The following is a 24,652-nucleotide window of genomic DNA, read 5'->3' on the forward strand; positions in this document are numbered from 1 at the left end:
ACAGGACCTCCCTTCCCCTTCCCTTTCTGCCAACATCCCCAAAACAACCTGCATCTCCATGTAGGCTGACGGGACCAGCGGGAGAGGCCAGAAAACGAGCCAGGAGCAGCCACTCTGGAGCCCGGAGGAATCCGCCCCCACGGATCCAGTCTGGTGATGTCCAACGAACTTGGGCTGTCAGAACGTGAAAGCCGAATCAGGGCGTTTCTCATTTCTTGGTGCCCTGGCACTTCTCAGAGCCATGCCGTGTCCTTGCAACATCCAGCATGGGGCGACATGGTGGAACGAGATGACATAAATGCAGCACGTGCGGGGAGGACGGCTAGTCCCGGCTCCGCATCTCCAACAGCCCAGGTATGGGGGACGGCAGGCCGCTTTCTCCCAGTGAAAAAATAAATGCGTCTCGTCCTCTCTCTCCGCTTTTTACCCCCTTTTTCTGCTAATGTGTAGGTTTGGGGAGTTATTTTTCTCTTTTCTTTTTTCTTTTGGTGAGTGTTTTTTACCCCTCTTTCCTATATACTTAACTATTGCACAGAGTCAATAGTTACTTGTTATATGAATGAATGACTGAATCTTGGGTGTCGTGACACAGTCTGATGACATAAGAAACACAGGCCATCGGGGAGTGTTCGAACCACAAGCCAGCAGAGCAAATGGGAGAGAAATGCAGACTGTACATTCACGGACTAGAGACCCTCCAGCGGAGTGCTGGGGACAATTCTTTGCCACTCAGCTCTCGAAACCTCGTCATTCGCTCCATTAAATGGGACTGAGTCCGCTTTGACGCAGCTGTGTCTGACACGGCCAGCTAGAGTGTAAGCTCCGGGAGGGCAGGGACTGTGGGCTGTTTCGTCCACTGCTGTAACCTCCAGCACCAGGGCCCAGAACAGCGCCTCCTCCTGCTGAAGTCAGACAATTTTTACTGACTTGTAAGAATGCAGGCTGCCATGCCCACATTGGACCACAAGATGGCAGTAAAAGAAAGCAGGTCCCCACGTCAAGGCCTTTGCTGCGCTGTGGGCGTCCATGGACCTCCAGATTGCTGGTGACCCTGCATTAGGAAATGGAGGGCTCTTGCTGTTTTTGGAGGGCTGACCTTCCCAAGCTTGTGCCCATACAGTGGCTAATCACGAATCCTCTTGGACGTGGCCTGCTGCTGCTCCCATGCGAAGGGACAAGGGGTTCCGTGGGCGCTTTGTGACCGTGGTCTTGTAGAGCTCTCTCAACTGGCACAAAGAAGGGCCTGGGGTCTTGTGTCCTGAATGGTTCCCACTGGGGCACTGGGGATGGGGATGAGGAGTCGCGGTGGGGGGGGGAGGGTGTGGGTTAGATGCTAGGATGAGGAATATCTAAGTTTCACCTCGAATATTTCCTTCTAGGTGATGACCCCCATTTAAGGAGCCCCCCACTTTCGAGGAGGCAGCCGTTGAACTCAAGACTCTGCTGCTTCTTCTGCTGGCAGCCACGGCCTGAGAGGAAGGCAGTAAACAGAATTCTGACCTCTGCTCCGAGTCCTTTCTTGGTTCGTTTTACTGTGTCTCTCGACCTCGCTTGATCCTATCATCTGCAATTTCGGCCTCCAGAGATGATTCCAATCATCTCGTCTCGCAGGCATTTTCATCGAGATCCTTGGACTCCCTGAAATTGGCAGTTACGCCCCGCACCTGAAATAGCCTTCCTCCGCCTGCTGGCTCGCTGTCTCCTCCTCCCCGCTCTGCACAAGGGCCTCTCCAGCTCCCAGCTGTTCCTCAGGACTTGATTCTGCTGCAAAACGGCCAGGGCTCTGCCCAGGCTTTTCCTGTTCCCCGCGGATCCTCCAGCCCCCTCCCCTCCGGAAGCTTAGCCTTGGGTGAAAAGCCTGGCCTCTTTTCCCTTGCTGTGGATTTGAAGCTAATGGCATTTTTTCTTTCTTTCTTTCCCCTGCCGGCTCTGGAGATGCGCCAAGCGGCCCCCAAGCCGCTCTCGGCGGCCTCCCTGCCCAGCCCTCACCGCAGCAGACGGAGAAAATAAATTAAAATGAGGCGAGCTGAGGGTGAATCTAATGAGCAGGAGAAAGGCTGGAATCTGAGACCGAGGCTTGAGCTAAATGCAGCTGTGGGATCTTTAGGCAGCAAAGAAAATGAGCACTCTGAGCAAAGCAGAGGGTAGCAGACGCCGGAGACCCCTGGTTCCGGCTGGGAGCCGTGTTGGACACCCAGGATTTTACCTGCAGGGGGCGCTGGCCCTCGGTCCCCAAGGAGGGCAGGGGTGAGGACGCTGGCCTGCTGTAGGGGGAGGGGCTTGGGCGCTCCTTTCGCAGCCGCCCCTTCCTCTTGGCCAGGACGCCCCCGTGGAAGCGTTTTCGAATCCGTTTGTCACGGGTGCCGTTGGAACTGTGGTGGATGGCAGGGACCTCTCTGCCCCTCCGGCCTGTCCTCTTCCAGCTCTCCTGGGCCCCCGAGACAAAATGAGGGTCGCCAAGGAGGCCCGCGTTCAGGCCAGTCGCGAGGTGACGACTGGCTGGTCGGCAGGATTACCGTGCCCCAGAGCCGTGGCCTCGTCTCCGCTCCTCCCTCAGACTTTCTATTCCTATGTGGCAGAACTGGTAAACTGAGTCAGGACCCTCCCCTCTCCTCCTTCCGGCTCGAGACCTCAGTGTCCTGTGGGGGAACTGGAGCAGGACCGCCCTGGGGGACTGGTTGTCGGTTTTCGCCTTGGCACCAATGTCCCCCTCTTCTGAGGTCTCCTCTGCAGCACAGAATCCTCTTCCCCTGGCAGTTGTGGGACTCAGAATTCCAAGGTGCGGCCTATTGGAGGGATTGGGGTCTGTTGAAGGACAAACATATGACCACTTGGTGGCAGTGGTGCGCACAAGCCTCGTTTGGGCGCCTGTTGGAGGGATTTGGGGTCTGTCGAAGGACAAACATATGACCACTTGGTGGCAGTGGTGCGCACAAGCCTCCTTTGGGCGCCTGTTGGAAGGATTTGGGGTCTGTCGAAGGACAAACATATGACCACTTGGTGGCAGTGGTGCGCACAAGCCTCCTTTGGGCGCCTGTTGGAAGGATTTGGGGTCTGTCGAAGGACAAACATATGACCACTTGGTGGCAGTGGTGCGCACAAGCCTCCTTTGGGCGCCTGTTGGAAGGATTTGGGGTCTGTCGAAGGACAAACATATGACCACTTGGTGGCAGTAGCGCGCACAAGCCTCCTTTGGGCGCCATGTGGGTAGGTTTGCGATCCAGCTCCCCAGCTAGTTCCCCGGGGCTCCGAGGCCCATGCCCTGGACCCGAGCTGAGGCGGTGGGCTTGGATTCCAGGCGGGCAGACTTCAAACCAGACAGCTATTGTGGCTGGAGCCGTCACGGGGTGCAAACGGGCAGCCGGAGCGGGTGATGACGAGCGACTTGGCCTGGCAGACATCGCGGGGCCTCCGCGGGGCTTCCAGCCGCCCTCAGGCCCCCGGGACAGGAGGACCTGAGTGACATGGCTGCAGGGTGATCTTATTTACGATGAGCACAGGAGAAGGGGTCGGGGCACCCCCTGCCTGCGACCCGCGTCCGAGAGGGCGGGGGTTCTCCGCGTGCGCCCGCGGCTCTGCTCCTGGCTGATGAATCTCGGCCTTAGTTTTCTTACACGTGTAAAATCGAGACCACACGTGGCCGGCCTTTCGGCTCATTTTAGCTTTTAACACTCTGTTTTTAGATAAAATTTTTAAAAATTCTATTTCGGTCTTGCTAAGCCTGTTCGCTGGAGGGCGGGGATGATAACGCGCCTCCGAGGGCTGTCGCGGGGGTCCGAGCCCGCCGGGAAGGGCGCCGTGCAGAGCGCAGAGCGCAGAGCAGGCTGAACACGCCCCTTCCCGCTGTCGCTGTTGTGATAACGTCGAGGCGGGGTCACTGCATTGAGAAAAGACTCCGTCTGAAATTACTTGCAGAGACCGACTGCCGCCGCGCCGCGGTTTTCGGTCAGGTGGAGACGGGTGCCCGGGTCCGCTGTGGGAAGAACGGCGTTGGCGCGACGGTCGGGCGGGAGGGGCGGGACGGCGGGGACGTGCGTGCGGCCGGGACACCGCGAGTGATTCCAGCCCGCGCAGGGCGTCGTTGTGCGGGGCGCCCCGCCGCCCCGCCCCCCGTAACGCACCAGTAAAATATGGGTCAGTTGTTCCCAGCTCCCGGCTGGTCTGAGCGCAGCGTCCTCCACTGGAGCCAGAGCGTCAGGACGAAAACGGGGCGCAGACGTGGGTCTGGAATAAACACGTCGGGACGGGAACGCACTTCCAGCGCCCCTTCCCTCACTGCACCTCAAAGGGCGGGCGTGAGATCTGGGACAGCAGCGGTCAGGGTGGCCCCGGGAGGGGGCGTCGGGCGCCGAGTCCAGCTGGCCACCCTCTGTGAGCCGTCCACCTCCAGCCCCTCGGACTCCGCCCGTCGCCTGTCCAGGGGTCCAGCGAAAGCTTCTGCAGCCCTTCCCGTGAACCCACGTGCTTTTCTGCTGCTTCCTTCTCGGTTTGTTTTTTTTTTTTCATTATTAACGCAACACATACTTCTTACAGAAAATTTTGCAAATACAGATAAGTACACACGATTTCCAGACGAAGAAAAATTGCAGTGCCCACTATGTCGATGAGGTCGCCAGGTCGGGTGATAACCACCGAGAGCGGACAGCCGCGCTGGCTGGTGACCAGATGCGGAGCTGCTGTCGCCCTCCCCACAGCCTTGTGAGGTGCTGCGGGCCGACGACCCCGTAGCTACACTCCAAATTCCGAAGGCTCTAAAAGCTGAAATTTATTTTATAACTAATTTGGGGGCGACACATGACCCGAAATGAGTCCTCTTTACAGAGTTGAGTTTTGCTACTTCCTGTGAATATTCATGAATCGTTACATTATCAACAGGTTAATTATTGAGCCCCACCTCAAGAATTCTAGGTTTATAGTCTATGTCTCAAACCTGAAAACTTCGACATTCCAGATCGCGACGGCTTCTGTGGCAGCTGAAGAATCTGAGGGACGCAGTGGCAGAGAGCAGATTCCAGCATCTGGAGAAGCCGCTCGTACCTCAGCCCGGTATGTCCAAACGTTCTGAACTGCAGTGCACAGCCATTGTCTGTCACCCCTCCCCTGACTGGGGGGGAGGAAGAGGCTGTCGGGGACCGCGGCAGGTGGCCCCAGGCTGTCTCGATGGCCGCAGGTCCTTCCTCCTGCCCCTCTCTTCTCTTCAGCTGGGCTGGGAAGAGCGTCCAGCAGCGGACTCGCAGTCCTACACAGAAGGAGGTTAAGTCCTCAGATCACCGCGTGGACGGCTCCCTGCCACCATCCAATTCCGCGTGACTGGGAGGCAAACCTCTCCTTGTTTCAGCCAGTAAGAGTGGGAGCTGTTTGTTAAGAGCAGCAGCTTTTATTGACCACTTCCACAACCGACTCGATGACGTTGGGATAACCCTTCAATCTTCTGAGGTTCCTCACCTGGATGAGATTTTCCTATAGTCACCGTCGTGGCCGTAGAGGACACAGAATTCCAGGAAATGGTGTAGCTTCCCGCCCGGTGACTTTCTCACTGTTCCTGCAACACGTCAGGTAGGCCGGTCCCACTGCAGGGCCTCTGCACTTGCTGACTCTTCTGCGTGGGCCTGTCTTCTCCCGGGTCCTCTGGGTTGCCCCTTTGTCACCATTTAGGGCTACACTGTAGCACCGTGGGTCCCAGAAGCCTTCTCTGGTTCCTCCAGTTTAATCAGCACCCTGACCTCTGACCCTTCATCCCAATTGCCCTACTTAGTTTCTTTAAGTAGGGCAATTGGGATGAAGGGTCAGAGGTCAGGGTGCTGACCTACCTCAGAGTAGACTATTTATGCATTGGTTTATAGGAATGTTACCCATCAAGCCCCTACCCTGAACGTTAACTCTGTGATTAACTCCAGGGTTTCTCTGGAGTCTAGGATGGCTCAGGTGCATTCATTGCAGGTGCTGCTCGGCACGACCTGGCTGGGTGAACGAACAAGGTACTGTGGGGGTTACATGGGGTCACTACGGAAAGTGTCTGGCGTTGGGCCTGGAGCGCAGTGAGCACTCGATAAGTGACAGTTGCTTTGATCCTCCCATCGTATCGAGTCTCTGTTTACATGTCCTACCTTCACACTCTGTCCCGGACCTCTCAGGGTTAAGGATTAGGTCAGATTTTCGCTTCCCAATGAGCCTTGCACGTGAGAGGTGATCAATACGTGTTTGTGACTGAAGAGAAACTCACATCGTGTCTTCGATCTAGTGCATCCAAAGACCAATGAAACCATCCTCGTTCTAAAAAAAATTAAACCTTTTTATTAGTATATTTATTTTATATATAAAAGAAATACAAAAAAAGGAAACACAAAGAAAATGCTCTTATGGCAAATCGGACTTGTCGGCGCCCTCGGCCTGGGCGCCAGGCTCCGGCCCGCTGGGGGTGAGCAAAGTCCGCCGGTTGTAATGGCCCTTGATGATGCCCGTGCTGTTGTTCTCGCTGAGCAGCTGCTTCTGCCTCTGCCTGTTGAGGGACTGGACGAGGCCCAGGACGACGGCGGCCAAGGAGTACTGCCCGGGCACCCTTCTCGGGGGCAGGATGAACGGGTTGGGCTGGACCCTGCCCAGGAGAAAGTATGTTTTGATCTTGCCTTCCTGCTCGCTGATGCCCTTCACGTAGATCTCCCCTCGGTAGTCAAAGGCAAAGCCCTGGTCCTTCAGGATGGCGTAGGTCTCCTCTGGGACCTGGATCCTGCCGCTGACCCCCGTGCTGTCCATCCGACTGGCCAGGTTCACGGTTTTGCCCCAGATGTCGTACTGCGGTTTCTTAGCGCCGATGACGCCGGCCACCACGGAGCCGTGGCTGATGCCTGTGGGCAAACCAAAGGAGCAACAGGTGAGAGGCGAGGGGCGTCTGCCGCCTGCGCGGTGACCGTCAGAGGTGTGGCCTCCGTGCGTGAGCCTCAGGGTCCCCCCACCTCCATCGCTTATGAGATACGTGACCTGGGACCTCGTTTTTCCCGCCTGTAAAGTGGAGGTAGTGAGAGGAAGATGAAATGAGATCATGTAAGCGAAGCTGCTGGCATGTACCTGATGACCAGTGAGCCAGCGCGCGAGAGGGAGCAGTCGTTACCCCCAGGCGGACGCGGACTCATCTCAGCCCGCGGGACGGACACAGCGCTGGACGGAGCGCTGGACCAGGAGTCGGGAGGCTGGGGCCTCCTCCCGCCTCCGTGCCTCCAGTACCTGAGAGCCTGGGCCCACCTGTCCCCTTCTGGTTTAGTCCGAGGCCCGAGCGTCACTGCCTCGGGCCACAGCGGCAGCCCCCCGATGGGCCTCCCTGGCCCCCGTGTCCTCCTGCAGCCCGTCATCGACACCGCTGCTGGAGCGGCGGGGCCCCCGATGCACATCTGATCCAGTCACGAGCCACCGCGACACCTGCCACGGCTCCCCTTGCCCACGGCACGAAGCCCACACTCCCTGGCCACAGTCCGGCGCCCCCGGGGCAGGTTCCGACCCCACCGGCGCCTCCCTCGTCGTCGCCCCGTCCCTCACCCTTGTGCTGCACCCATACTGGACGGCCGGAGCGCCCTAACCCGCGGCCGGTTCCCCGCCGAGTGGTCGTCTCTGCCTTTCTCTCGGCGTGGACTATTGTTTCCTCCCATTCCCAGAGTTTATTTGGGAAATGCTCTCTCAGACAGTCTCAGCGCCTCCGCCCTTATGAAGCATACACTCCGCTTCCAGGAACGAAAGCGTTTCAACGAACGTGTCAGGGGCACGCACGTCTCTCCCGAAGAGAGTTCCTCGTCCACTCCACAAACACTGACCAGGCACCTGCCGTGTGCCAGTGCTGTTCTGGGCCCTGGGGAGAGCTAGGAACTAATAAAAGCATAATATCAATGAACGATAAAGGCTACGCAGGAAAGTAAATCGGGTTAAAGGGACAGAGAAATACGGGAATGGGTGCGTTTTGCAGCGGAGCCGTTAGGAAAGCCTTTCTGAGCAACACTCTAAAGAAAAGTGATGTGCAGGCCACGCAGGTATTGGGCTGAGGTCATCCTAGGCAGTGGGAAGAGCAAGATGCTCCCAGTCATGTCTGCGTATCTCAGATAGAACTGACTGAAGTCTGAGAAGTAGACCTTGCAGAATGCGCCAGAATAACGAGGCTGGCTAACGCTTTAAACTCCACAGAGGACTTTTACAGCCAGTATTGCATTTGCTTCTCGTGTTATCACTATGCGGTAGGCAGGTGAGCTAGGAGACAGGCACTCGGGGGCTTAAATGGCTTGCCCAAAGTCACAAAGCTGGTTACAGCAGACCCACAACACAGGTGGCCGATCCAGTCAGGAAAAAAATTTCCTGATCCCTGAAGCAGGCCAGCAGTGTGACGTATCGCCCTGCGGCTTGGTCCTGGCCCCAGCAGCATCCTGACCTTACGCAGAATGCCCCCTTGCTCCGGGTTAGAGTCCTGCTTTTATTGCTGGTTTGGATGTGGACTCAGTGATTTCAGAAAGCACACACAGAGTCAATGTGAGATGCGGGAACGAGCCCTGAATCCCGCCTCCATAGATCAAAAACGTAACATAGAACTCCTCTGAGTTCAGTGAAAAAAGTGCATGGCGTTCCTTAGATCTGACAAGTCAATATTGGTATTTCTTGACCTTTTTTTCCCCTCTCTAAAGATGCTAAGGAAGAATCAAATTAAATAAAATGGCACACTGGCCAGAGGATATTTAAACTATGAGGACTGCAGCAAAAGTTGCTTTAGATTGTCCCCTGGCAGCCAGAATGTCACCGGTCCCAGTCAGGAAACCCTGAAGCTGCTGCTGGGGTGGCCTCTTGGCTGTGTGATCTTGGGCTAGTTACTCCGCTTCTCTGGGCCTGGGCGCACCCGCCGAGGACCCGAGGATGCAGGCTGGAGCAGGGGCCTCCAGACTGGGTCAGGAGGGCCTCGAGGCTCAGCAGAGACGCTAAAGGAATTGGCAAGTCGTGTAAATCGTACCGGAAACCATCCACGTTGACATGACTCATTGTGTTGTCACCCTGCACAAGGCGTGTCTAAATGCAGAGGAAGGGCGAGCTGGGAGGCTGGCGGGCTGGGTGGCTGGGCACTATCTGACATCCTCAGGAGCAGAATCTGCTTTTGCCTTACAGGTGGGACACTGGACAAGCAGGCGGAGAGACCGGTGGCTGTGGTCTAGTGTTTGCACACGGCCAGCATCCCTCCCTGACTTCCGGCATCTTGAGTGAGAGGAAGCCAGAGAGGCCTGAGCTGGCCCTGTCCCTGTCCCTTGCAAGGTCACGTGAAGCCAGCTGCGTTTTGTAGGAGAAAGCTTCCCTGGCTTGGTGCCCTGGGCTCGGGAGGGCTGAGGGTGTGAGGCCGGCCAGCTCTGAGAGGACCCCACCTGCCACCCCGCCAGCTGCCACTCACCGATCCGGAGTTCGAAGTTGTTGAACGAATGCTTGTTGATCTCCTGTATGCTCTCGGTCAGCGCGAGAGAGAAGTCGGCCAGGGCACACAAGTGTCCCCACTTGTCTTCACATTGCTGCGGCAGACGGGAGAGGGGAAGTCATTCGCTGTGGCCGTGGGAGGGGCCTGCTCTACGTCCGGACCCCACCCGCGCATCCCTTAGAAGGAACTGACCAGGTGTGTGAGCCCACGCACGCTCGAGTCACCGGTGTCAGGAACATGGGCAACGGGACGTTTCTTCGGAGAGCGGAATGTGTGTGGCTCGTCACTGCCCTTTCTCCACACCTGCCCTCGTCTATCCTGAATTCCTGAGCATGCTCATGGGTGTGTGTGTGTGTGTGTGTGTGTGTGTTTACGTGTGCGTGCTCAGTGTCTAAGGCAGGTCTCACACATACATTTGCTCACGAAAAGCCTGGGTGCAGCGCGGAGCAGCCTCTGCCCCTCCAAATCTCGGCTTCCTCACCTGTCACCTGTAAAATGGGGACGAGCACACTGCCCTGCTGGCCTGGGGGGGGGCCTGAACGAGGCTGTGTGTGGCGGAACTCAGTGCCCTGTGGGGCAGAGGCTGGCGAAGAGTTCCAGTAAAAGGCCAGACGGCGACTACTGCCGGCTTCGTGGGACCCGTGGCTTTGGTCACCGCTAGTGAGCCCAGTTATTAGAGCTCTGACCGGGCCCCAGACAAAGTGGGAGTGAGTGGGTGTGGCTGTTTCCACTACAATTTGATTCACGTAAACAGGTGCTGGCTAGAGCCGGCCGCAGGCTGCAGAGCGCCATGCACACACACCCAAGTGCTAGCATCTAGCGTGGGGCTCCCGCCGGGTAGTTAATCCTATGACAGTTCTAGGTTTTTTTAGTTGGAGAGGAAACAAAGGCAGGATGAGAAAAAGGGTGAGGTCCCTTCCTCCCAGTAACTCAGCCTCACATTCACGTAACACTGACTGAGGACCTACTAGGTGCAAGGCTTAGCGCGGGGAGCACGGCATCAGCTCAGGGGACTCACCCGCCAACCCCGGAAGGCGGATGGCGGCGCCCCCCACTTAACATCAGCGCCTGGCACACGCTCGATGCTCCAAAGGGCAGGGGCCATTATGATTATCACCTGATACTTGTGGGGGAGAAAACGAAAGGGAGAATAAGCAAACGGGCCAGGGTCGGGTTTCGTAACGCCCACGACTGAGCCACGATCGGGGCACTTCTGGGCCCTGGTTTTGTTCGTCCGGTGACCAGCGAGGTTCGGCACGGGGCCCAGGGGGGCCTCGGTCGTGGAGAAGCAGCGTTCCATCCAGCAGACGCTGCTCGCCCCAGGAGGCAGACGCGTCCCACACACAGGACATCTGGTTCATCGGATTTCCTCCCTGCCTCTCCCCAAGCCTCCTGGTGACGGTGGCCTCGCCGCCTTCGGCGACTGCCCATCGGCGGGCCCCAGCCCTAGGCTGAGTCCAAAGAGTTCCTTTACCTGTTTTTCAGGTGACAGGCCCGACACGGCCATGTAGGTGCTGCCGATGGTCTTGATCTTCTCGATGTCTTGAAACCGGTCTTCGCCGAGCAGCTGAAAGAAATCCGGGCAACGGTGTTAGTCCCGAGTGTCCCTCCAGCTGCCCGGGGCTCCAGAGAGCAGGCCCCCGGCTCACCGCGACGATGACCTCTGGCCGGGTCCGCAGCCCTGAGGTAGCCACTGTTCTTGTGAAAATCAAGCATTCGGAGAGTCGACACGTATTTACCGAGCACCTGCTGGGTGCCGGGCACCAGGATGGACGTCTGTTTCTATGAACCCTTGAAATAAACACAGGCGCCTTGCCAGTTTACAGAAGAAATCATAAATGTCCCCCAAATCTTTTGTGCTTTGCTTTACACATGTATTTGGAATCTGGTCTCAGCCACCGCCAGCTTACACGCGGTCGCTATACTGCAGTCCCCTACCTGCCCTGCCCTACGGCACGCACCCAGCGTGGCAGCCGGAGGGACCCCATTCAAACGTAAGTCAGGCCACGTCCCGGCTCTGCGCAAAACCCTTGTGTGGCTTCCCGCCCCACCAGGAGTCAAGGCCAGAGTCTTTGCTGTGACCTGCAGTCCTGCCGAGCTCTGTCCCCTTCGCTCACTCTGCTCTAGCTGCCCTGACCTCCTTGCCGACCCTAATGAGCCAGGCTGCTGCTGCCTCAGGACCTTGGCACGTGCCGTTCCCCCTCACGGGGTCGCCCTCCCTCAGGGGGAGACTGCACGGCTCATTCCTCACCTCCTTCAGATGTTGCCTGAAATGCCACCCGGGTGGGGTCTTGCTGACCGTCCCGCCCCTGAGGCCACCTACGCTGTTTGGTAAGGAAGGCGAGAGGAAATCGGCGAAGGAGATGGTGGAGAGGGGCCGGCGGAGTGGAAATAAAGCCACTGGGGCCGATGTCAAGTGGGGAGAGAGGTGTCCCGAGGTGAGTCACCCGGGCCAGATGCTGTCAGGGTCCATCTAAACTCTCCCTTGAGACCTCACCGAATCTCACGGCTTTCAACACAATCTCTTTGCTGAAGACTCTGGCGTCCGTGTCCTCCTTGACCCTCAGACTCGGCCACACCGGCGCTAAGTCACATCCCCTCCGTGGGTCCAGCCGGCGTCTCCAGGTGCCATTCCCACACCTGTGCCCGGTCCCTCCGCCCACCCGCCGTCTTCATTAACGGTGTCTCCATTTTTCCCATTGTTCTGGATAAAAACTTCACAACCCACAGCTAATCTGTCAGAAGCTCCTTAGCTCCATTTCCAAAGACATCCAGATTCTGTCTCTGTCCCATGACCTCCACGGCACAGGTCACACCTCTGTGAAGCTGGCCCTGTGCCCAGGAGCCAAGTTCAAAACTCAAACCTCCTGCTCCTGGGTCTGAATTCTGGCGTCTTATCTCCCCTTGTTGGCAGGTGTTTGGATGCAACTTCTGGTTCTCCAGCTTTTTGCTTCCCATTAAGATTGTACTGTCTTTAGAGGCTCATGCCATGGCGGTGGGAGGAGCAGACAGATGGGTCAGACGGAGAAGAAGCAGGGGTCTGTAGGCGACATTGCTCCAGGCACCATCTCAACGCTAAGCAGGAGCTAAGAAAACTAGGAAAATTCCAGCCTGAGAGAAACTCTTCTGGGAAACAGAAAAAACGTGGCAGGTGCTTCTGTGGCTCGTTGTGCGCATGTGCACCTTGACTCACAGCTGAGGCAGCCTTTGTCCATGACTCTGGTTTCTTGAGCTAAAGGGAAGCCACTGCTCTGTCCTGGCTGAGAGTCTGCACCCCGGGACCAGGGCAGGAAGTGGTGGCAGCAGCCTGCACGGCCACAGCTGGGATCACGTCTGACGTGTGCCCTCAGACGCCTCCAGCCGGCTGGTTTCTGAGCGGCCCTTTGGCTGTTAATATTTTAGCTCAGAGATCTTGGCGAGCCTCTGGTTGCCCACCTCCCTCCCTCGGCCTTGTTACAGCTCCATTTCCCCCCTTCCTGTGGGGAGGAGCTCGTCCCTCCACCCTCCTGGCAGAACTGCTTGGCCGAGTGCCAATTTCAGGCCCAGGCAAAGCTGATCAAGAGGCAGCAAGAGTCTTGGTTATTTCATTTAATATCCGTGCAGCAAATTTATCTCCCATCCAGCTAAAAGCATCTGGGGCACGATGGGCTCCGATCGGGCCCTTTATTAATTCCGCAGTCTGCAGGGGGCATTGAGGGGACTCTTCTGCCTTCGCTGGGGCAGGGGCTGTGGGGCGGGGGCTGACGGCAAGCACAGCGAACCCAGCCCGAACACGCGAGCTCCGCGCGACGTTCTGCGTCCTCCGAGCCACGGCGGCATCTCACATGCTCGCAGGTTCCAGTGGTAACTGTGTCTGCATGGAGAGCAGCAGCGCTGTCAACGTGAGCACCAGGGCGCCTGGCCGGAGCCTGGCCGGGGCAGAAGCCAGAGACCGAGGCGCGTCTGGGCCACCCAAGGAACGCGGACGGTGCCTGGGGCTGGCGAGCCGGGGGCTTCTTTCTCCTCGTTGTCAACGCTCTCCCCGCTCTTCCTCTTCCTCTGCCCTCTCCCTTCTCCCTCATCTCCTCCTTCTCCTCCCCCACCCCCTCCTTCTCCTCTAACAGGGGGTTCTAAAGATGACAGCCTTCTGGACGGCTCTTTAGCCAATCCAACTGCCCTCTGCAAACACCCATCTCGACCACGGGGTTTTTTCAATTTGGGGCGCCAAGGTGCGTGTGTAGTCCCAATTTGTTTATCACGATTTAAAAACGTGTTGGTGAGCACTTTCGGGAGATGGAGCGCTGTAGGGTTTAAAATAAAATGGAGCCCAATGTCTCAACCTTTAGTCAGATGATGTTTAGAAGAGCTATTTTTACTTCCTCATCTGGAAGTATTTCTGGACTGCACCAGTCCATCTTCACCGTAGTATTTGCCAGCTGGTTCGTGTCTCTCATTACATAATTAATGCGGCAGCTGCTATGGGTGCCTCTTGTGTTCTCGGGACGACGCCGGGCCCTGGGGACTTCCCAGGGTACATAGGAGCACACGTTCTATCTTCACGAGCTTACGGCCTGGTGTGGAGGATGAGAGTTGCCCTCACGCCCCATACCACGAGGCCCTCTGCATGAGCACACCTCCCCCGACTCCTCGTGTGAAGGCAACTCAGAGTCACTCTACCTCTGGCCCGTGAAGCCACGGGAGACATGCGATTGCGTCTCATTTACCTTGGCTCCCACCCTCATCTCTAGGACAATGAGAGTGGCCACCGTTGAGTTTATGACTACAAACCCAGCACCACGAAAAGCCACTCAAGTGAGAAACAGCGCGCTCGGATGATCGACAGCCAGAACAGCAGGGCAGAGCTGGGTTCACATCTTGGCAGCGCCACCTAGTGGCGGTAAGGCCTGGGCACCGTCGGGGTTTCTGCGTCTCAGTTTTGCTTATTTATGAAATGAGGGCTGATGATTCCGACCCTGCGGGTTTGGCCTGAGGAACAAATCGAAACTAAATGCGAATTGCTGAAAATGGCGACGCGTGATAAACGCCTATGGAGATGAATTCGATGGGTGTCTCTCTGCCCCAGAACAAAGCCGGGGAGGCAGACTGCACCCTGAAGGGCTTCGGGCTCTGTGACGGAAGGAGTTTCAGAGTATGTGTTTTTCATTGAAAAGGGAGTGACATCTGCCTGGCTAGTGGGGGATCGGAAGAGGCTTCGCAAGCAGAGATGATGTTTGAATTCACTGTTAAGTGATTATTAGGTTTTCTGCGGGTCATGGAGTCAAGAGAGAAGGGATGGGATATAGTGACGATCGCGTGATTTCTGGGCAGAAAGAGCAGTGTACGGAAGAGCCACGTGGGCCCGCTGGCTCGTGAGCAGCTGGATGGTGCTGGGCAGTGGGTCAGGTGGCCTGCAGTGGGCAGTAAGGCTGGAGAGAGCACAGGACAGTAAGTGCAAGGCCTCAGGTGACCACGTGAGGGGCCAGCAAGGGGGAGCCACGGAAACGTTCTGGGTTTCCAAAGCCTCCTTTTGGCGGCTGCTGATGGAGAGATGTAGGGGGCAGAGCAGTTAGGAGACAATTTCCGTGGTCCAGGCGAGAAGCCGTGTGGCCTGGAGCAAGACCAGGGCAGCTCTGCTGGTGAGCAAGCAATGGATCTGAGATCTGCTAAGAAGAGGAATCCACAGGGCTCCGTAGCCGGCTGGAACGTGGGGACCGAGACAGAGGATGCTGTCCAGGTGACGCAGTGGTTGCTGTGGGTGCCCCGCCCAGGCCTGCCGAGTGGGGCCAGCCTCCAGCGTGCCACGGGGGGGCTGCCGACAGTGCTCTGCGGCACGCCTTTATGGAGAGCTGCCTTGGTTGGGTCGATGGGCAAGATACTGGGAGGTTATGCACCTCTACCAGGCCAGCCCGCAGCCAATGGCTGACCAGCGCTGAAGCCTGGACCCCCCTGCCTCAATGGGAAACAATTCTGTGGTACCACTCACACTCCTGGGGCCCCTGGGGCGCGGGGGTCAGGCAGAGGCTGAACCCGCATCGTGGCATGGCTTCTTCAGCATTCTCTCAGTTGATCGCTTGCCTCCCCCCTCAGCCTGAGGCCCGTGGATGGGCACTGGCACCTTACTTCGAGCTGGAGGATGGGAGGGACAAGGCCCCCTCCTGCCAAGCCTATTAATATAATTTAAGCACAACGTGACTATTCCCCCGCCCCCGATGTTACATGTTCTTTAGACTCACGGAGGCTGGAGCAGAAATGCTTTCTGGGCATGTTCTTGATCTCCCCAAGGGAGAAACCGTAGCATTTACCTCATGCAATAATTGTGACCATTAGAGTGGATAATGCATGTTTGTGACTATAATGCAGCCTGGAGTTCTGCCAACGCAAAAAATGATCATTGCTTCAAAGGGTAACATAACACTGTGACAGTGATGACGGCCACTTGCGACTGCAAATGTCCGAGGCCGCGGCTCACCTCATCGAAGTCAGCGATGATCTCGTTCAGAAGGCGCAGGCATTCCACTCCCTGGTTGTTCATCTCGGTCTGAGAGTAGAAGTCCGCGAACCCCGGGATGGAGGCGAACATCACCCCGACAGCATCGTAGGACTGAGAATACAGCTCCTGGACAGAGAGACACACAGAGAGCCAGGGTCAGTCGTCAGAGGGGAGGCTGTGCCATGGTGCTCAATCCCATGCCATCCCATCGACACCGAAACCACGGCATCACCACCGTGTGGACCGCGGCCGTGCAAAATTCATGGTCTCCAGCCTCAGCTGGGCCCAGAGTTCCGACCGCCTTCACTTAGATACCACGACCTCCACACACCCTCCCAGTCTCACGGGGGCGTCGGGGGCCGGGGCTCGGAGCTGTGGTGGCTCCTCAGCGGCTCCGCACTGCAGCCCTTGCCACCGGCGCTGCCGACTCAACGCGCGCCTCCTCCTCACCGTGCGGACTCCGCGAGGCCGCCGCCGCCACCCCATCCGCCGCAGCGCAGCCGCGCCATGCAGCGAGCGCAGCCCGGACGCCTGCGATGTAAGGCATGTCCTACACGGGCTCTGAACCGTCACACTGCAGTCGCAGAAGAGCGGGCTCAGGAGACCCCCAGAGCCTTCCCCACTCTGCGCACCCCTGCAGAGTGTTCATCGAGAGCCAGCCACGTGTCAGATATGACTCTAGATCTTGGGGTTCAAACGGTGATCAGAGAAGACGAAGCCCTTGCTGACGTGAAGCGTGTGTCTTCGTGGGAAGACGGACATTAAAGTGAATAACTACACAACTTAGTGTCCAGCAGTTATACGCTACTAGACTGGAAGAAGCCAAATAAGGAACGAGAGCATGTGGCATTTACAGTCGGGGGTCACGGAAGGTGCCCCAAGGAGGTGACACTGGAGCGGAGACCTGAATGTCACAGAAGGATCCTGGAACAGGCAACAGTTCTCAGACCCTGTTTCTCCCCACGGAGAGGTGGCCTCACATCATGTAGGACACACAGGACCTGGAGCCAGCCGAGCCCGGGCAGGTAAAGGACAGGGGTGTATTCCCCCGGGCAAAGAGCAGGCCAAGGTCTTCACCTCGGCACGGGCGGGGAGCAAGTGCTCAGAGTCCTCTGCAACACCCACACCTGCACGTCCGAGCAGAGGAGGCTGACGATGAGACAATAATAGCTCTGTTTTCATCGACTCCTTTCTAGTTGACAGGGTTTTTGTGTTCTTTGAGCCCAAAATAGCAAGAAACAGATGGCGCACGCGAAGGGGCTGATTGGAGCTCGCTGAACGACGCGCTGTCTCTCACGGTGTGGGCAGGTGGCTGGAGCGCTTCTGGGTGCCCCGCTAACCCCCTCGCCCCATCTCCCTGCGTCCTCGCGGGGTCGGGGGGGATGACTTCCCTGGGCTGCATCAATGACCTCGCATGCCCTCTGGCACCATTGTCGAGAGTCGCCAATGTGGGGTGCTGGGTAGGAGATCAGAAAAGGGGGAAGGAGGCTGAGGTCAGAATACTTGTTCCTTTGGTCCCCCTTCTTGGGGTCATCTGAGGCTGGCTCTGTCCTTCCGCAGAAATTCGCAGCTCCTCTCGCGGCCACTGCTGTCCTGGCTCCACTGCCAACTCACCCCCTTGGGCTCTTCTTATCCCCCTGGGGCGGGGGGTGGCAACTCCCCTGGGCTAGCCCTGGGCTCCTGAGGGACTTAGGGTCCCCTACACTCTGCCCCCAGCTTCCTAATGAAGCCCTTTGTGAATGAACTCTCCTCGAGCCTGATTGGAACGTGCCCACCTCTCTGCTGGGTCTAACTGAAGCACCAGACATGACGAGGGATGGTCAAGCCTCGTGGGGAGGCTGTCACCACCCCGGGGCCGAGGGGACGATGAGCAAAGCAGTTTCCAGGACCAGCTGGAGTCACGGCAGCTTGACAGGGGCTATGCCACCAGGAGAAAACACAGCCACCGCCGACCCTGTGCACAGGGACGAAAGGGCAGCATCGTGCCAAGCACCCCAGGGAAACCCGGGTGAGGCAGAGCGGGAGTCCGTGTCCGCTCCGGCAGCCGAGCGACCTGAGCAGAGAGTTTGCCTCACTTGGCCACGGTCACAGGGCTGGGTCTGCGGGGCCATCCCCCTCTCTCTTCCCACATTCCTGCCTCGACGCCCTGAACAAAGAACGTCCTGTGACACGTCCCAGGCTCCGGGGCAGGGCTAGGAGGGGAGCCCCCGCCTCTTTCCATCCCCTACCCCGTTCTTCCCACAGGAGTGGCGGGTGTGGTTGGGGACACCAGTCATCGTACCTCCGTCTGTCTTGTTTCCGCTGAGACCTGCGTGTGTGTACGGTGAGTAAGCTTTCTCCGCCCCCGTGGCCAGCCCGGGGTGCCCCATGGAGCCGGACAGCCGCCATGCCCAGGCTCCCCGCCTGCACGTGGGCCCTGCGTGCGTCCGCCCACCCGTCAGCTCCTCCTCCGCTCCACGCGGCCCGTGCTACCTCCCCATTACCTGGGCGAGGAGGTGGACTCGGGGCGGTCGGGAACGCCGCCCTCGGCCGCACAGCTGGCTAGTGGCGCAGGTGGCATTCGTGTCACACAAACTGGCCAGCGCCTGAGACGGCTGCCCTCGTTGGTGTCGTGTAGCAGCTCCCGGGGAAGCCACCGCCACGCCGAGCAGGTTTCCGGGGACTCAGTGCTAGCCTGTCTGACGCCGACGGCCCAGCCACCAGCCCCCTCTGCGAGTTCCCGCCCTGGGGCGCTGAGCGCTATTCTCAGTCAGAAGCCCCGCAGAGCAGCAGAAGCCGCCAGCACCTGTGCGTGGGTGACGCAGCCGGCACAGGTGTGGACGATGCCCCGCGGGGCGCGGCTCCGCCCGCCTTCCGCGTTGGGACGGCTCGAGTGGCCACTCGGCACTTCTCCCCCTTCTCTCCCACGCACGCGCTAACGGCAAAGCGGAGGAGAGAAAACCCGTGTGGCTTGGAAGTCACGCGCACCGGAGTTTGTCTCGAGCTCCCTACTCGCTAGCCGTGTGACTCCGGGCGAGTCCCTTTACTTCTCTGAGCCTCGGTTTCTTCGTCTGTGAAACGGGGGTCATTGTTCTTACGTCCTTGGTGCTCACAGCTGTGAGCACCGCCGCGGCCCCCTGAAAGCTGGGACCCCAGCCAGAGCCTCAGGGGTCTGCGCCGTAGTGCAGATCCGCAGTGAGGGGCAACGCCACAGCTGCGTCTCACGGCGGCCGCGCGAGACCGCGGCTTCTCGCAGGCGCCGGCCGTCCTGCCCCGGCCGCCAGCCCCGCGAGTGCTGCCCTGGTCGGTCTCTCTCCCCCTACACACCCCACGTTCTTCCACACGTGCATTCGTGTTTACACACACGTAGCTCGACTTCCTCCAAACACCTACACAGTGCAAGCCCTGCCACACAGCTGCACACACAGCTACACACACACGCACACGCCAGTCTTGCCGAGTTCCCAGACGGGTAGAGCATGGTCGGAGGCACGTGGTACGGATGGAAGAAATCCGAGGGACTAAGTTTGAGCCGTAGCTTAGTTTAGATAAAGCGAGGCATGCCGTGGGCCTCTCTGAGCCCTAGTTTCTTCAGTAACGTGGGGTCGACAGAACTCTTCTCTTAAGGTGATGAACAGAGTGAAAGATCATTCTCATCGATTGCCCGTCTCAGTCCCTGGCTTGCTGAAGGTGTTCGGTAAATGGCGTTTTGTCGTAATGTGCAGATTCTCTAGGCGAGGTACAAACTTTCTGTGTTTGAGCCTCGCTGAGTGTGAACGCTTTACATAGTTAAAGGGCAAGACCTTTTACTGACAATGTCTTATGTGACTGAGGCTGAGCCTGACGTCTATTTTGCTCAGGGGGCTCGGCCTGGAGAACAGCCGATGACCTGGGGTCCCCGCGTCTCGGGGTGGCTCCCTTCCTTCCAGGACGAAGCCAGTCTACTCCTGCTCCTCCCGCTGGTCCCGAATCCCTCCCTGGTGTGGTGTGTTGGCCGAAAAGCAGCTTTCTTTTCGTTTCTCCCTGGGCTTTTCCTCCGAGGGCTCCAGGGTGGCCCCGCCCCCTCGGGCGGTCACAGCTGACGCACATCGGCTTCCTTGGCTTCATTGAGACGCTCTTGCAATGAGGCCCCTGACCTCAGGGAGCCTTGAGGAAACCAGGCCGGGACCTGCTTCCGGAGAGCTCCGTCTGTTGCAGAGGGCGGGTGGCGCCCGGGTCCGTGTCCAGGGACGCTCGGGGGCCTGCGCTCGTCGGGAGCTGAGTATGCGAGCAGTGAACCGCTCACCCCCTTGCCCCTTCCTGTGCTCTTTCCGCGGGGGCTTGAATGGGGGAGGCGCCCCGGAGGTCTCGCCCGGTTCTACTCTACGGGAAGGGCTACACGCCCAAACGTCTCCATGGGGCCAGCAGGTGACACGAGTGCCAGGACAGGGGTGAGCCCAGCCCCTGCCTGAAGGCATCGAATCCACAGACTAAAACGAATACGCGAACCACCCGACCAGCCACCGCTGAGCGGCGTCCCTGACCACACCTGCCCTTGCCCGTCGCTGCCCAGCAGCTGGTCTGCGGCCGCCCGTCGGAGCGCCAGTCACGGCGGGCAGCGCCCCGGGGCGTTTCTGTGCTCGGCTGCTATCTCGTCGCCCCCATGTGCATATACGCCGAGCGATGGCGAGCCCTCGTCTGTGTAGTTCACGGCGAGTGTCCCAGGACCTCACGTAATTTCAGTACGATGCCCATGGCGCATCCTGGGCCTTGCAAATACTTGTCGGATGTTTGCTGTGGCTCCGATCCCTGAAAAGTCTATTCTGCGTCACTCAAAGTTGTTCTTTTGTGGCCAAAGCCTAAAGCGCGCACTTGGCTGGACGTCAGCCCTCGAACCAGCCGTGAACAGCTGAACCCCCTTCGAGGCTGACTCCACACTGCCACACGGTGTCTGCCCGCTGGTCGGCGCGGTGGTCCCCCCATCACCCCGGCTTTCTGCTGCGTCCCGGCCACGCCGTGCTGCCTGTTCACGCCGTGCCCTCTGGCCTCTGCACCTCGGCGCACCTGTTCCCTCTGCCTGTGATGCTGCTCCTCACCTTGCGGGCCCAGCGCCTGGCACGCGGCGGGCGCTCCGTTAACATTTCCCCGAGGATCACTGCGCACACGCTCATCTCATCATCCGTCGCACAAAGCTCCAGTGAGGACTTCTCCAGGAAGCTTTCCACGGTCTTCCCACCTCTCTCCCTCCTGTGGAAGAATTGATCTGTCTTCCAGGATTCTCTGTCTCATCTGGGGAGGGGAGTAAAACGCCAGCCTTTCCGGATCGCATGCCGAGCGACTGGCTCAGGGGGACACTCGCCGCAACGGAAGCGCCCCTCCTTCCTCCGCGGGGCGGGTCCCCTGCCACCGGGATCGGCGGGCGGTTCCGAGCACGCCATCGGCTCCGTCGGCACCGCGTCCGGAGGGTCACAGAGCATCGCCGGGCGCACGTCCAACACGCTTCCCTCGGTGGCTCACTTCTCCCCTGGCGCACTGAGCCCACGGGCCCGCCAGGCACCTCCAGCAACCCGTCAGCCGTCCACAGCTGTTCCCAGCACGACGGGGCCCACCGGGCACTACGGACCCCTGAGGAGCGACGGGGCCGCCTCTTCTGGCGATTCATTCAGTCCAGCGACCAGGCAATGCCCATGGCCGAGGGCGCGATGCTGCTCCGGGCCCTGCCGTCCGTGCCCGGACCCTTCGCCCAGGCTTCTCTGCACTCAGGGCTGCCAGTGCGGGGTTCCCTGAGGAGTCACTCCACGCCTCCGACCAGTAACTTCGTGACTCAGGATGAATTTCTGAATCTCTCCGAATCTCACTGAGTCCATTTGTAAAGTTAGAAAACGTATCGCATTCCTACACTGATGAGAACCCCTCGGTCCCGGTCCCTACCCACATCTGACTGGGAAGCTCTCGAGGCACGTGACTGTCTTCGTATTCACTGCAGTGTCCAGGGTAACGCCTGAGACGTAACGGAGGCCAGGCCACTCGGGTCTCTTCAAGGTGCTCACTGCTAAGCAAAGGTCACACTCAGAGTGAGGAAACGACACTGGCAGCCGGGCCGACTGCACCGAGTGGCCCTTCAGGCTGAGCATAAGAAAAACGTTCAAGTAAACGCATTTCTGAGCACCTGCGACATGGTAGGCAATGTGCTAAGAAGCTACATATATGTGCACACACACGCGCACACACACGTACATGGATATAGTCAGGTATTTTCATTATTCTTAAAGTGGTGATAAAACACACATAACATGTCATTCCCCACCCAGGACTCCTCGGCGCGCTGACGCTGCCGTGCGGCCATCGCGGCCGTCCTCCTCCACAGCCCTTCATCTTGGGCTCATTGACCACGACGCCCGCCCCCCTCCCGCCCAGCCCCGGCGCCCACCGCTCTCCTTCACGTCTCTACGAATCTGACCTCTTCGGAAGCTCACGTAAGTGGGGTCGTACAGTATTTGCCCTTCCGTGACGGGCTTTTCTCACTTAGCACGTGTTTAGGGTCCATCCGTGTTGCGGCCCGTGTCGGAGCTCCCCTCCTTTTTAAGGCTAGCAGCCCGCCCTTTGCTCATGCCACGTGTGTTTATCCATGTGTCGGCCGGTGGACACGGGCTGCTGCCGTCTCTCGGCCATTGTGACGATGCTGCTGCTAATATGGCTGTACAAGTATCTCTGTGAGACTCTGCTTTAACTTCTCTCGAGGATGTACCCAGAACCGGATTTGTTGCACATACACATATATAATTTTACAAGTACGTGCACACACACATATAAAACTTTAAATTTCCAGTTCGGCCTTGTACGGGGGGTCTCATTACGTCCCTCTGACAGACGAGGGACCCGGGGCCGGGGAGGCTGTGTGTGCGCTCACAACGTTAGGCAGCCGGCACGGCCTGGCGCCACGTGGCAGGCGTGGTCTCCGTTCCCGTGTGGGCGCGGGAGGACGGCGGGCGGCTCCCAGAGCCCGGGGCCCATGCGTCCAAGCGCGCCCCCCGCCCCCCACCGGCAGCCCGCCGTGCCGGCCGACGGGCCTGGCCGTACCTCGTTGTCCCGGTCCTTCTCCAGGAAGTGGCGGGCCACGTGGCTGGGCAGGATGTTGCGCAGCATGTTCTCGTTGTGCTCCCTCAGCTCCTTCATCTCGTTGATCTCCTCCTTGGCCTGAACGCGCCAGAGGAAGTCCAGGCGGGCCGTGTACTCCAGCTGCGGTTCAGGCGAGCGAGAGAGAAGACACAGGTGGGTCCCAGGCTACTGGTTTCCGCACGCACGCGTGACCCCTCCCAGAGGAAACCGGGCCTCGGCAGAGCATTCTGGGAGGCATTTTCCTCACGCCAAGAGGTCGGAGGATGTTCGGATTTCACAGGGCTGGGCACCTCCCCTTCCTAGCATCACCGCCCCTGTTATTTTTATCCCCGTGTATGAACTTATCTGATAATACCTGTGTCTGCCGCTAGATGGTAGATGCTGTGAGGTAAGGGGTCCGTTCACCTTAAACGTTACACCCTTACCATGCAGTAACATGCCTGGGACGGGGCAGGTGTTCAACCAATATTTGGTGACATGACAAAGAAGTTGCAATAATAAAAGCCAGCGGACACTGAGATGGCACTTATTATATGCCGGGCATTATGCTAAGCAATATATATATATATATTCACTTCTTTCGTTCTACACAACTCTAATGGGAAAGTGTTATGATTGATCCTTATTGCACTTATGAGAAAATGAAAGCAAACGTGGTTAAGTAAATTGAGCAAAGTCACACACTCGTTTAGTGGAGAAGCCAGGATTCGGGCTTCACTCCATGGTCCAATCCCAGAGTCCGAGCTCTGAACCATGAGGAGATTAGGACGAAATGGATGAAGTAGTAATGGGAAAATTGTGGATTGAGTTGTGTGGATTTAGAGTCCTGGTCCCACTTCCACACCATAACCCATCTCGGTCTCCTCTGTACGCCAGTGACCAAGGGAGAGCGGAAGCGGAATTATTTAGGAAGTTGTACATGAAGCACATGGCTCATGGCAGGCCCTCAAAACACATCCGTGCCCTCTTGTCCCGGCTTCCCTTTGCATTGGGAAGCGGACAGCTTCGTTTCTAAAGAATCTCACATACTTATCACAGCTTCGGGGACGTCGTTATTTCAAAGTCTTTAACTGTTGAAATGAACAATATATTGCATTATTAAACACGTGGTCGGGTCCCCTGAATTCAAGGACATAAAAATACAGCTAGTTTGTCTTATGTGAAAGTCTCAGTGGGTGGCAAAAATAGGAAGAGACAGAGGCGCCGGGTTATTCATTCAGCAGAATTTGTAATAGCAAAGGCTGAAAACTACCCAAGTGTTCATTTTGTTGGGTGGATAAGCTGTTATACACTGTCATGAAAAGAAATGTAGAATATTTCTCTGTATTTGATGGACCGTCTGCAAGGTGGCAGTGGAGAAAAACTATAGTGTGTCACCACTGATCTAAGGAAGGGAGATATCTATACCTCTCTCTCTCCGTATATATTTAATAAATATTAATTAATTAAATTTACTTAATTAACATTTTAATAAATATTTATTGAAAAATTGAAGTATAAAAAATAAAAAGAGCTATAAGAAATCATTACTGATGAGACAAGGAAGGGAAGGAATCAGGTGAAGGAATAAAGACAGAATTTAAACTTCTAATATTATATCTTGTTTTAGGAACCTGACTTTTGAATCATGGAAATATTTTATTTATTTACAAAACTAAATATGTTTTAAAAACTCTGTA

The 24,652-nt window shown here is 57.6% G+C and overlaps 1 protein-coding gene across 4 annotated transcripts in view; it reads right to left on the reverse strand.

Annotated features, from left to right (window-relative positions):
- Positions 1 to 5,928: 5,928 nt before the first annotated feature.
- Positions 5,929 to 24,652, reverse strand: part of ADCY8 (adenylate cyclase 8) — a 143,596-nt gene continuing 124,872 nt past the window's right edge. For 2 of the 4 annotated variants that reach the window (XM_016119826.2, XM_016119825.2), the window contains 5 exons: positions 22,935 to 23,093; positions 15,876 to 16,022; positions 10,902 to 10,994; positions 9,407 to 9,521; positions 5,929 to 6,845 (listed from right to left, as the gene is read on the reverse strand). In XM_016119826.2, coding sequence (XP_015975312.1) covers positions 6,358 to 6,845; positions 9,407 to 9,521; positions 10,902 to 10,994; positions 15,876 to 16,022; positions 22,935 to 23,093 — 1,002 coding nt within the window. In that variant the 3' untranslated portion in view covers positions 5,929 to 6,357. The remainder of the gene's footprint in view (positions 6,846 to 9,406; positions 9,522 to 10,901; positions 10,995 to 15,875; positions 16,023 to 22,934; positions 23,094 to 24,652) is intronic. The other 2 variants (XM_016119822.2, XM_016119823.2) reach the window with 2 other exon arrangements.

This window comes from Rousettus aegyptiacus, unplaced genomic scaffold (genome assembly GCF_014176215.1).
Source record: "Rousettus aegyptiacus isolate mRouAeg1 unplaced genomic scaffold, mRouAeg1.p scaffold_m13_p_15, whole genome shotgun sequence".
Taxonomy (NCBI): Eukaryota; Metazoa; Chordata; class Mammalia; order Chiroptera; family Pteropodidae; genus Rousettus; species Rousettus aegyptiacus.